This window comes from Asterias rubens, chromosome 10 (assembly GCF_902459465.1).
Source record: "Asterias rubens chromosome 10, eAstRub1.3, whole genome shotgun sequence".
NCBI classification, from domain to species: Eukaryota; Metazoa; Echinodermata; class Asteroidea; order Forcipulatida; family Asteriidae; genus Asterias; species Asterias rubens.
This window is the reverse complement of record NC_047071.1, coordinates 9,101,698-9,115,456: the sequence shown is the minus strand read 5'-3', so window position 1 is coordinate 9,115,456 and position 13,759 is coordinate 9,101,698. Positions and strand designations below refer to the sequence as shown.

Below are 13,759 nucleotides of genomic sequence, written 5' to 3'. Positions count from 1 at the left end.
AACGGTGATCTATTTAGCTATTTTTTTTTTTTAATCGATTGTTCCAATACTCAAAAGGACAACTAATTATTGTTCGAGAGGTCACGAATTCGACTTCTATCTGTATTCATCAAAAAATTGGGAAATTTCCACGAATGCAAATAAGTAAGCACTGTACTCTGTTAAACCTGAATGTAATAGTTAGCATCCCGAACAAGGTGTGAGCTAGACTTGACTCAAGTCCAAATCCCGTGTCATCGCCGGAAAAAAACCCCGATTGTTTTGTGATCCTCTGAATCCCCCCTCCTCATATTATTTACCTGTTCCGCAATCTCGAGACCACACTTTGACGGCGAGCGCGCAATGTAGAGCTTGTTTGCTAGTTAGCGCGATACGCTTGGGGACCTCTTACACGAGAAAGGGACTTGAATCAAGTCTAGTTGTGGACCTGAAAAGAGGTCCACATAAAGCACGGTTTATGTTGTCAATTTGTATCATTTAAAACTGCTTTCACGATGACACTGATTTCAAATACTTTACATTTAACTAAACCCCAACCTGTAATTCCGTCCATAGTTGCGTGTTTTGTTTGGTTTGTTTTAAATTTTGTTTCAATATTATTATTTTAATGTCAAGTGGCGTCGTAGCTCCACTAAGTACGAGATGGCTGAGAGCCACGAGACCCGGGTTCGAAACCTGTTAGTGTATCTTTATTTTTATTTTGCTTATAGATGCTAGTGAATTATATAAGTAGTACGAAAAACCACCTTCAAACACCAACGGGCACTGTGGCGACACGGTGCACTGGATCGTTCGCTTGCGTGCGTTCCAGAGCTGGGAGACCCGGTTCGAATCCCGCCCCGTACCAAAGGGACATGACTTTTACTGCTAGCACCAGTAAGTGATTGGGGTCCGTCATGTCTCTCCCCAAATTAGGGTAGGATGATTATTCCGGGTCGGAAAGTAAAGGAGGGGCCGGGACTAGCCATCCCTTAAGGGTTCTAATGGGTGATCACCACGCTGGTTTCGATCAGACTTTGAGTCCCCTGAATGCCTGGTCTTCACTCCGACTAACTTTCTGCACAAATTTACTTTGATTTTAAACTCTACGATTTTAAGTGTTGTTACGTGATTTCTAAAATACAATTTCACGGGAAATGTACAGCATAAACATAACATTTTGGCTAAACAAAAAGTAAAAACAATCTTAAAGAATCCGTTCAAAATTTGACACAATTGTTGGACATGTGAACTGTCTACTTGTGGGCTCGCTAAAGCTGAATTTTACCACAGTTTATTTTTTTCCCACATTTGGGGTAAAATATATTAATTTTGAAATTACCACAAATTGTATATAAATGCTGGACTTACCATAATTTTGTTTTATTGTTGGTCCAAATGGATAAATTGCTTGACTATGTTGATTTATTTTTTTATTTTTTTTTATTTGGGGAAAACATGTATAAATAACCATGGACTTACTCCCTGTGAACGTTAAAAAGAAATTGCCCAAGCTAGATAAAATTGCTTTGGGATTTTTTTTATTTTGGGTTCAAATTTGATAAAAATGTTGGATGTGCCCCTTGTGACTGTTAAAATATTTGGGTTCAAATTGGTAAAAAGTGCTGGACTTACCCGTTTTGATTGTTTAAAAATTTGGCCCAAATTTGACAAAATTTTGCCAAAATTGTATACCACTTGTGATTTGTTGTTTAATTACGTTCAAATTGGGAAAAGAAATAACTGGACTTAGGCATTCTACTAAAATTAATATTTTGGGAAAATAATGCTGAAAATGCTGAACTTACCCTGTGTGATTGATAAATTTGCTGGGCTACCCTTTTTGTTCTTCAAAATTTGAGAAAATATTAGATTAATGTTACCCCTGCACTGGACATGAGAATTATAAAATGATTGTCGATACTGTTGTCCAATTTGGGCAAACAATTTAAACAATTTAACCGGGTAAGCCAGGCAATTATTATCAACTTCGTACCTAAATCGAAGAAAAAGAGGGATAGTCCAGCATATTTATCAAATTTTGACCCAAAATTTTGAAAAACACAAGGAGTAGGTCGTGTATTTTTATCCTATTTGATTCAAGTATGTTTAACAATTACAAGGGGTCAATCCAGCATTTATATCAAATTTAGGCTGAAACTAAAAAAACGCTAGTTAAATCCAGCATTTTAAAATGTCTAAACATAAATCGCAATGTATTCAACTTGGGCCACAATCACAAAGGGTCAATTCAGCATTTATATAAATGTTTTGCCAACATTTGTATTCAATCTGAACACAAAAAAAATAAAAATCACAAGGGGAATAGTCCAGCAGTTTTAATCAATTGGAGCAATTTCAGAAGGGATAAATCCAGCATTTAAATCAAATTCAGGATTGGAAAAAGGGGGTTTGTCCTGTACTTGTATACATTTTAAACACAAATTTTAAGAAACAAAAAAAATAAATCTAATTTTTAACAATTTTGGGACAAACTTGTAAACAATCACAAGGGGTAAATCTAGCGTTTACCTAAAAATGTAGACATAAATTTAAGAAGAACAAAAAACCAAGAATAAACAGGGGCTTAGACAAGCATTCTTATCAAATTTGAAACCATGTTTTAAAAAACACAAGGGGTTTTATCAAATTTGACCCGAAAAAAAAGAGAACAAATCAAAAGGTTTTTTTTTCCAACAGGGGCCAAAATTTCCAACTATCACAAGGGTTAAATTTTGAAGAAGAAAAAAAAAGAAAACAAAGGGGTTAGTCCGACAATTTTTCTCCAACTGGAGCCAAAATAGTTACAATCACAAGGGGTAAGTTTAGCATTTAGGCAACATTTAGGCCGAACAATTTAAAGGAACACAAGTTCTTGGTCCAGCATTTGTAAGTTTAGCATTTATGGGTAAGTTTAGCATTTAGGCAACATTTAGGCCGAACATTTTAAAGGAACACAAGTTCTTGGTCCAGCATTTGTATCAAATTTGAAAACAAACTGAAAAATCACAAGTTTTTTTTCCAACTTGGGTACAATTTTCAACAACCACATAGGGTAAATCCAACAATTAAGTAAAATTTGGAAAAAAAAAACAAGGGGTTAGTCCGACATTTTTATCCACCTACAATCCACAATCAAAAAGTCCAAAGTGGTTGGTCCATTTTTTCTTTTTTTCAACTGGGGCCAAAATTGTTAACAGACAAAATATAGGCCGAAATCGAAGAAAAACACAAAAGGATAGTTTTGCATTTTTATCCATTTTGAATCCGAATCGAAAAATCCCAAGGGGTAAGTCCAGCTTTTTTATCCAGCATTTTATTTAACTTGGGCCAAAACTGTAACAAGGGGTCAATAAATGTTTTGCCAACATTTGTATTCAATTTGAACACCAACATTTTAAAATCACAAGGGGAATAGTCATTCATTTCGGGCAATTTCGTTTAACAATCAGAAGGGGTAAATCCAGCATTTAAATCAAATTTAGGATTGGGAAAAAAAGGAGGTAGGTCCTGTATTTGTATACATTTTAAACCAAAATTTGGAGAAACAAAAAATAAAATAAAATTTTCATCCATTTTGGGACAAAATAGTAAACAGTCACAAGGGGAAATCCAGCGTTCACACAAAAATGTAGGCAGCAAAAAACAAAAACAAAAACGAGGGCTTAGACAAGCATTCTTATCCAATTTGAATCCATATTTAAAAAATCACAACAGGTTAGTCCAGCATTTGTTCCCAACTTGGGCCAAAACTGTTAACGATCACATGGGGTAAATTTAGCTTATAAAATTAAGGCCGCCAAACAACTAATATAAACACAAGGGGTTACTCCAGCATTTTTTTTCAAATTTGACCCCCCCCCCCCAAAAAAAAAGAGAAGAAATCACAAGGTTTGTTTCCAACAGGGGCCAAAATTGCCAACTATCACAAGGGATAAATCCAACAATTAAATAGAGTTTTGAAAATAAAAACACAAGGGGTTAGCCCAGCATTTTTTTTCAAATTTGACCCCCCCCCCCCAAAAAAAAAAAAAAAAAAAAAAAAAAAAAAAGAGAACAAATCACAAGGTTTATTTCCAACAAGGGCCACAATTTTCAACTATCACAAGGGTTAAATTCAACAATTAAATAGAGTTTTGAAAAGAAAAAGAAAAAAAAGTGGGTTCGTCCGATATTATTTCTCCGACTGGGGCAAAATTTGTTTACGATCACAAAGGGTAAATTTAGCATTTAAGCAATTTTTTAGGCCGAACAACTTTGTATCAAATTTGAAAACAAATTGAAAAAAATCACAAGTTTTTTTTCCAACTTGGGCCAAAATTTTCAACAACCACAGGGGGTAAATCCAACAATTAAATAAAATTTGGAAAACAAAAACAAGGGGTTAGTCCGACATTTGTATCCACCTAGAATCCAAAATCAAAGAGTCACAAGGGGTTGGTCCAGCATTTATTTTATTTTTTTTTCAACTGGGGCCAAAAATGTTAACAAACAAAATTTAGGCCGATATCGAAGAAAAACACAAGAGGATAGTTTTGTATTTATATCCATTTTGAATCAAAAATTATGAATCCAAAATCGAAAAATAAAAAGGGGTGTAAGTCCAGCATTTTGTCCCCAACTTGAGCAAAAATTGTTAACAGTCACAAAGGGAAAATTCAGTATTTAAATAAAACATAGGCCGAAATAAAAAAAAATAAAAAAGCGGGGTTAGTCCAACATGTTTATCAAATTTATCAAAATTTAAAACAAAATCACAAGGGGTAAGTCAGTATATCAAAATTAAAAAAATCAAAAAGGAGTAAGTCCAGCATTCAGATCTAATTGAGGCTGAAAACTATAAAGGGTGGGCCAGCATTTTTACTAAATTTAAACCAAATTTTTATCCAATTTGGGAAAAAAAATTAAAAATCCCGGTTGGTAATTTTAGCATATGTATTCAATTTTATCCTAAAGTGGAAAAGAAAAATTAGACCAGGGTTAATACAACGTTTTTAATGATATTTGAGCCAAAACCTATAAATAAACCACACAGAGTAAGTCCGGGCTGTTTATCAAATTTTACCCCAATTGTTATCAAAACTACAAGGGGTAATCAGTATTGTTAAAAAAATGTTGACTTACATTGAAAACAAAGCCAAATGTGGGTAAGTCCAGCAATTGTCGGCCTATCCAATTAAAAATACAACCAGGGGTTAGAGTTCCAATATTTTGTTATTCCTATTTTAAACCCCAAAATAAAATATAAATAATCACATTTTTTAGTAGTTTGAGCCCATAAGTGAACAAATCAAATGAATCAAAGTCCGACATTTGTATAAAATTTTGGACGAAAAATTTAGATTTTTTTGTTTTTTTTTCAGCCCAATTTTATTATAAATGCTGTACTAAGGCCTACCCAATGAAATTGTATTGTAAAAATCAGGTCTCGATACTTAAGTCAACAGTTTATAATGTTCAATAAAATAAAACTAAAGTCAATTTGTGCAGAAAGTTAGTTAGAGTGAAGACCAGGCATTCAGGGGACTCAAAGTCTGATCGAAACCAGCGTGGTGATCACCCATTAGAACCCTTAAGGGATGGCTAGTCCCGGCCCCTCCTTTACTTTCCGACCCGGAATAATCACCCTACCCTAATTTGGGGAGAGACATGACGGACCCCAATCACTTACTGGTGCTAGCAGTAAAAGTCATGTCCCTTTGGTACGGGGCGGGATTCGAACCGGGTCTCCCAGCTCTGGAACGCACGCAAGCGAACGATCCAGTGCACCGTGTCGCCACAGTGCCCGTTGGTGTTTTAAGGTGGTTTTTCGTACTACTTATACAATTCACTGGCATCTATAAGCAAAATGAAAAAGAAAGAATCACAACCGGGAATAGAACCCGGGTCTCGTGACTCTCAGCCAATTTTCACTTCGTGTAGCCACGACCCCCGGTTGACGTAATTGGACAATCACATTGAAACCAAATTAAGCAAACCAAATCAAACACGCCACTATACACGGAGTTGCAGAGTTTATAACAGGCTTGTTATTTTATGCATAAGTTGGGATACACCAACTGAGAAGAATGGTCTTTGAAAATTACCAACAGTGTCCATTGCATTATTGTCAGATTTGATATAAGAGTGTATACATATTATTTTTAGTTTACCTTCTCTGCAGTGTTTAAAGACACTGGACACTATTGGTAATTGTCAAAGACCATTCTTCTTAATTGGTGTATCTCAACTAATGCATAAAATAACAAGCCTGTGAAAATTTGAACTCATTTTGTCGTCGAAGATGCGAGATAATAATGGAAGAAAAAAAACACCATTGTCACACAAAGTTGTGTGCTTCAGATGTTTATATATGCTTATATATACCAATAGTGTCCAGTGTCTTTAAACACTGCAGATAAGGAAAACAAAAAAATAATATGTATACACTCTTTTATCAAATCTGACAATAATGCAGTGGACCTATTGGTAATTGTCATAGACCAGTCTTCTCACTTGGTGTATCTCAAGATAAGCATAAATTAACAAACATGTGAACATTTGAGCTCAATCGGTCATCGAACTTACGAGAAAAAAAACACCATTGTCACACGAAGTTGTGTGCGTTTATGGTTGATTTCGAGACCTCAAGTTCTTAATTTGAGGTCTTGAAATTAAGTTCGTGGAAAAGTAGTTCTCGAAAACCATGGCACTTCAGAGGGAGCCGTTTCTATACATCAACCTCTCCCCAGTTTTATGCAAATTAACTATTTTGAGTAATTACCAACAGTGTCCACTGCCTTTAAAAAACAGTAAAGTTCATTGTATGAACTTAAATGAACATTAAAGCCCCCAAAACGTTCGTATAACTGATATTTTCTGGGTTTTTCCTGTAAATTAGCCGTTTCCTAATTCCCCAGAGGGAAAAAAGTGTCGTTTTATTTATAAGGAACGTATGATATTCATCAAGGTCAGTCTGTGGGGAGATGGTGTAGGACTGTGTCGTGACATCTCCATCTTAAATAGTCAGAGAAATAGTCCCTCCTGTATTATACATGAGGCACAGTGAGTAACAAGTCCTCAAACCGATCCGTCACTTGTGAAAGTATCGCCCTCAAGAAAGATTAAGATGCTCTTGTTTTCCTTATATCGTTCATTGCACCCCCCCCCCCCCCATGCACACATGTAGACTTGCTATCCAATTGTTTGGACCATTTTGGACATAGTTTATTATTTCCAGACGTCCCCTTTGGTTTTGTACAACAGAGCACCAAAGACTGTCCCCAGTGTGACTTTTTCCCGGATCCCTTTGGTTAATGTCCTCGGTTATCAATAGTAGACATGTACACAAACACAAACCCCACCCCTCAATAAACAACAGACTCTACAACTACGGCCCTTTTCGAAACAACGTCCTCGGCTTCGGATTCGGCTTCAGGCTCCGTCCTCTCGTCTGAATCCTTAAGTGCGTACGCAACGCACGCGCCAACTGTCAAAACAACCGCGGGGCCAAGCTAGCCTGAGCCGAATCAAGGCCGAAGCCGTCGTTTCGAAAAGAGCCTGCGTGTATATGAAAAGATAACATTTCCGAAAACAAGATTGTTGTTTTCTATGAAGGGTGTTATTATGTATGGAAATCCAGTTGCTGATTGGGGCTTAAATATGTTTACCTTTTCGATGGGTTCCGCGGAAAATTTAAAGAATCAACACTCGACTGTGTTTGAGACTTAGGAAGTGACCTAATGGGCGACTTCAGAACGCTAGGTGGAAGCAGACATACTAGGGCCCAATTTCATGGCTCTGCTTACCGTACGTAAGCACATAATTGGGTACGTAAGCACACAAACGGGTACGTAAGCACCTAATCGGCGCTTACGGAAGCAATCAATTATGTGCTTACGGCAATCGTATTTCACGGATTAGCGGTGAAGTTTAGCTTCTGCGCCTGCGTACTACGTAAGCAACTTGTTCATTTCTGTCGCACCATGCAATACAAAAAAGATAACCAGCAAATTTAATATTTCACTTGAACAGCGTTCAAATTTGCAGTTGTTTTCGCAAAACTATGTAACTGCATTAACTCTGCTAAGTTGATGGCGATTTTAGCACGTCTTATTAGTTAACTAAATACTTTACTCTAATATAGTCTAGTTGGTTTATGTAAATCAGTGTGCCCAATGTGAAATTTAATGACAGTTTCATGCTAACGTTAATCCCTTTATAAAGAACCGCATGGCTGTTGTTTGAACTGAGCTCAATGGTAACTAATGAGCCATAATGACACAATCAGTTTTACATTGAGTTTGTTATAAAATTAACTGCTTCTTTATTCACCATACTATATTTAACAAACATTATACCAACACGATGCATTCGTTCTCTCTTTTTTGTTTTAAACCCGATGTCCATACACACATTAACGGTGGGGCACACTTCCTGTTAAAAAGTTGTGGAACGTATTATTATAAGAATAAACTTCAAGGAAGAAATTATTTAACATATTCATACATTCGATCTATACCATTTCACAGAAGTATAGTTTCAAATGTCAATACATGTATATTGTTTTCGTCAAATCGGTCCGATCCGGAAACAATTGTGCCTCATATAGAAGGCTATACATAAGGCTACCATTTATTAATCCATTTTCACTGGCACCATCTGGACCGGTTTCCTGCTTAGATTTGCTTAGCAAGAAACATTTCCAGCACTAAGCCAATCTGTGAAGTTGTATCAAGCATTATAGGCATTAATTCTATGTAGACAATGCATGTTAAAAAAACATAACGTAAAATATCTGATACAAAATAGGTGTATATACACTACTATTGTTGTATAAACCTTTACTTACAAAACAAAGATTTTCCAAGCATTTTACATAATATAAAACTGTTGTACAGCCAGTATTCGTATTTACTTTTTTGTACACGTCATCATGTATGCAAAATAGAACATATAATTTGTTATTCATAAGTTTTATAAATATGTAGCATGATGTTGCACCTTGACGACGCAAGCACCACGTATGACTCACCCCCAAAATACAGTCACGTTTTACTAATCACACAATATCAACTTCTGTCAGATAAATCCTAAAGTTTCCATGTTCACATTTTGTTTAAACATTACACAATGATCATTACATACTTCAACTCTCGTCGATTGTTAATAATTTCTGTATAATAATATTATGTACACGAGGGGGAAAAACGGAATAATACAAATATATACAGTGGTATTATCAATCAGATTAATGAACATTAACCAAGTAAGATTACACAACAAAAAACACTTGAGTTAAGTAATAAAATAATGCAGTTATAAGCTACATTTCTGGTAAAAAAAAAAATAATAATAATAATAATAATAATAATAATAATAATAATAATAATAATAATAATAATAATAATAATAATAATAATAATAATAATAATAATAATAATAATAATTATAATAATAATAATAATAATAATAATAATAATAATAATAATAATAATAATAATAATAATAATAATAATAATAATAATAATAATAATAACAATAATTAAAGGGTCTATGTACTTTTGTAGGATTTACAAATTTACATGAAACTTATACAGTTTGAAGATGATGGTAGTAGAAAGCTCCCCTGCTGGGGTGCTGCAGTTTTGAGAAATGAGTAAAACAATGTCCTGAAAGTAATTTCCGTCTCAGTGATCATGAGTCGAAAATTATTTTAGCATGTAAAAACGTATTTCCATGACAGTGTTTTTCTCAAAAACTACAGCACTTCAGCAACTAATATTTTCAGGTAAGATTTTTACTATCATTACCTTCGAACGGCGTAAGTTTATATGTAAATATGTGGATATTGTGTTTTGTGTTACAAAAAGTACCCAAATCCTTTAAACAAACACAAGTACGTGCTCAAGATATTTTGGGTCCGAATTGCCCCATGTGACCCAGACTTGACCCGGATCTGGGTCCCGTAGGGCCTGACCATTTAGTGTCAGCCTGATCACGAGTATAAAAAAGAGATTGCGACAACTTTGATTCTTCGTCAGTTTGACCGGTTTATGTGTCTTTTTTAAAAGGATTATGTGTAACATTAACTCATAAAACGGTTCGGATACAGGTCAATTTTGACCCAAAACCCTGACCATTCTGGGTAAGCTTGACCACGACTTAAAACAATAATTATTATAAGGTTACAACAACTCTGATTCTAAGTCAGGTTGACCCATTTGGGTGTCTTTTTGATTTGGATTCGGGTTTAACTTGACTCATAGTCGAGTCAGGTCCAACGTGACCCGGATACGAGGCAATTCTGACCCGGATTTGTTTTGTGTTTACTTTGTTTTCCCCATTCAAGAAAACATATAAAAATGGAAAGGGACCCAACATGTGAAGATTTAGACTGAAAAGGCCTAGAAATAAGCAGAAATTGTGTGAAACTCTCAAAAAGATAGTCTTACACATTTGTTTCAAGGGAAGTTTTAAACCATGACCATTTCTACTCTATGTGAGGTACGTGCAAATTGGGAAACATGTCTGCGGTCAGTCTTACCAATGTTGAGTCCACCTTTCGGTGCAAATACTTGTAAACAATATTTGAGTTTAAAGTGGAAAGGCTCAAACGGATTGGTAGAATAGCAGTGTCAGTTATAGTATTGGTGAGTTGGTGATATTAGGACTGAGGTAATTATTGGCAATACATTGCTTTATATAAAACTGTTTTTAAATTATGATGAGTATTATTATATAATTTTAAATAATTGATTGTTGTTTGTTTGCATAGAAGAGATAATTAAAACAGCATCGTTCTGTTAGTATACACGTTTACAGTATTTGCCGACTTTGAAAACCATACACAATTTTTTCAATATTTGAAGAAAACTTTAATATAAAGCGTTTCTTTTTCATTATTATTTAGTGCATTTAATTTTGAAATGTTATAATAAGCATTTTGATATTACGTTCATTGCTACTGGATATCACTGAAGTCGCTGTTTACCAAGCACTATGTACAAGGGCTAATTCTCAAAGGTCGAAGGAATCCAACAGCGTTCCCCGTTGGTCGAAATGACTAAACACACAATAATGCTTATTAACAAACTTTCTGCTAAGCAAACGCAAACAGGAAACCAGTCGCAAATGGTATATTAGACATGGTAGATTGGCTTGTAACCATCTTCCTGTAAGCAGAGGTTTTTTTTGTTCTTTGCTCGTTGTGGTTAGGGAACCAAACCCGGAATTGCTAATTAACCGTATACAAAGTGTCAGTACCCACATAGGTCAACTGACGAAGCAAAACACGAGTGATGCACCAGTAGCAATGTTGCAAACCTTAGTTTCGGCTGGTAACCAGTTTATGTTAAGCAATATTTGTTAAGGTTGAATAAAACTCTCTTTCCCAGGGGGGGGGGGGGGGGGGCTTGACCTAGTTCTTGGTCAGGTTGACCTAGAAACGGATTAAATCTGCGTCTTCATAATTGACACAGTTTCGGGGTGTTTCCTTATTATAGAATGCAACCCTGCCAAACTATTCACAACTTTAGTACAAAGTCATTCATGAAAATATTGTGTACCAACTTTCATGTTTTTGCCCACTTTGTCGTGTCTAAAATTACACTGAAAATAAAATCTCTGGCATAATGTATATGCCGTACTCTCAAATCTATGACACATATCCGATGCTAGTATGGTATTAAGGGGGCTTCAAGTAGGCTTCACGCGAGCCAAAACCATAAACGTGAACGTCAGAAAATGTTGTTGTACAAAAACTCACGTTTAAGCATACGTGAAGTTACCATTTCTCACGTCAGGTACGTCCGTGCAGACGTCATATGAGAGCATAAAACAAGCCCAAAGTGGTGACTTCACTAAAAACGAAAGAATTTCATGACGTTCACGATTTTGCTTGTGTAACGTGCAGCCAAACCTCCCTATTCTAGGGGTCGTTAGCCTCACTACATGTTTGAACTTTCTGTTGTGATCGAATCATTGAATGATCTTGAGTCCATTTCTTTCCATGCCACTGCGTCCTTACTGTCCATACTGAAGTGTTCGTACTTGCCAATGCGTGACTTTCGCCTCTGTCGCACCACGACGATGACCAAGAAGGCGACAATGGCAACGAACATCAAACCGCCGAACACCACGGCGACAATGTGTCCCGTGGCCGGTGGGTCTTGGTCCTTTTTCTGGCTCCTGTCCAAAGGGTTGATAACGTTACCAATGGTCGTAGTCTGCCTGTTGGGTTTCACCTCGGGTAATTTGTTATCCTCCTCTGGAGTAGTCTTCGGAAGAGTGGTCACATGGTTGGCTTTCACGGTGGTCACACTCGCCTCCTCTTGGTCGTTGACCGTGGTCTCAACCACCTCCAGACCGTCGGTGATGACGGCCGGGTTGGTCTTAGGGGTACCCGGCCCGTCGGTGCCACCACCCGACGGTCCATCTTCATCGGTGTTGTCCGGTTCTTCATCCACGGGGGTGGTGAAGTCATGACTACTCTCACCGAAGGAAGAGTCGACCGAGAAAATGTCGATCTCGGGCCAGGAGTAGTCGACTATTGGACCTGATGTCGTCTGCAATTTCGGTGGTGTGGTCTTTACAGGAAGGGTTGTGGGTTGCGGGGTGGTTGCAACTATAGCGAGAAGAAAAAATAAAAGTTTTAAACTCTTGGAGACCTGCGGTTTATGGACGATCCTCGTGTATTTGACTATTTCGTATCCCCTATTAAATATTCAACTAGTTATAATTCATAGTTTGTATGCAATCATAATAATGTTTAAATCATTTGATGTTAAACTCTTCTTCTTTTTTTCTTCGGCAAAAAATGTTAGAGAACATGTAAAAAACAACGATGATTCACTGTATTATTTTGACTGACAAAACTGGCCCTGGACCTTTTGTGTGACCTTTGCTCAACGGTACCAATTGGGTGTTTCTGAGCTGTGTTATTAATTGATTGCTATAATGTTAGTGTTTAACCTTACACTTATTAAAAGCACCGTAGACTTAGTACTTTCCACAGATCCGTTAAAAGAAAAACCATATTATAGGCAAATTACTCTGAGCATTGTTGCCTGAGGATGTGTTTTCAAGGAACTCGGACAAGAATTGATTACATAGTACTTACACAAAGGGCGCGTTCGTTTATTGCTTCCCTGGGTCGACCCCGCAGTGCTCACTCGGGTGAGCCCCTGACAAAAGCTAATCGAACGATCACACTCGCCCTCTCGTGGTGACGGCATGTACCTCAGGTCACCCAAAGTGACCCACTCCACAAGCAGGGCACTGGGGGGCTGACCCGGGTGAGCCCCGTCAAAGCTGTTCGAACGTACCGGGGCAGAAAGGGGTCGACCCATACAGGGAAGCTAAACGAACGCACCCAATGTTGTATTACAGAGTAAAAACGAAAAAATAAAAGAAATATATTGAATAATTATATTGTACTGTACTGTGTGTTCAACTAACCCCAATATTAATCAGACGACCACAGTCATGCCTATGGTATCATTCGTAACGGAGTCTCAAAACTCAACCATGTAACAAACTGAACGTTTCCAACTGCAAAGTCTCAGATTCCTTTGTTTTGTAACCTCCCTCCCGCCCTTTAATTTTGATGGTTTATCCTTGCACACAGCATTTCCCCTTCTCCCAAGTTTCGCAACAACCTTGAGCTAAAACTATGCCCCCGCTACCCCGCGTGTCTTCAGGGTGACCCCCATGTAAAAATAACCCCCCCCCCCTCTCTCCCCCTCTCCTAGGATCAGGAAAACGCAGGATATCCGGACTGGGGGTCTATTCATCAACGTGA

General features: G+C 37.0%; 1 protein-coding gene across 1 annotated transcript in view; it reads right to left on the bottom strand.

Annotated features, from left to right (window-relative positions):
* Positions 1-9,697: 9,697 nt before the first annotated feature.
* The window catches only part of LOC117295632 (fibropellin-1-like), a 50,358-nt gene continuing 46,296 nt past the window's right edge, over positions 9,698-13,759 (bottom strand). The window contains exon 27 of the mRNA XM_033778337.1: positions 9,698-12,583. Within this exon, the coding sequence (XP_033634228.1) occupies positions 11,907-12,583 (677 nt within the window). The 3' untranslated portion in view covers positions 9,698-11,906. The remainder of the gene's footprint in view (positions 12,584-13,759) is intronic.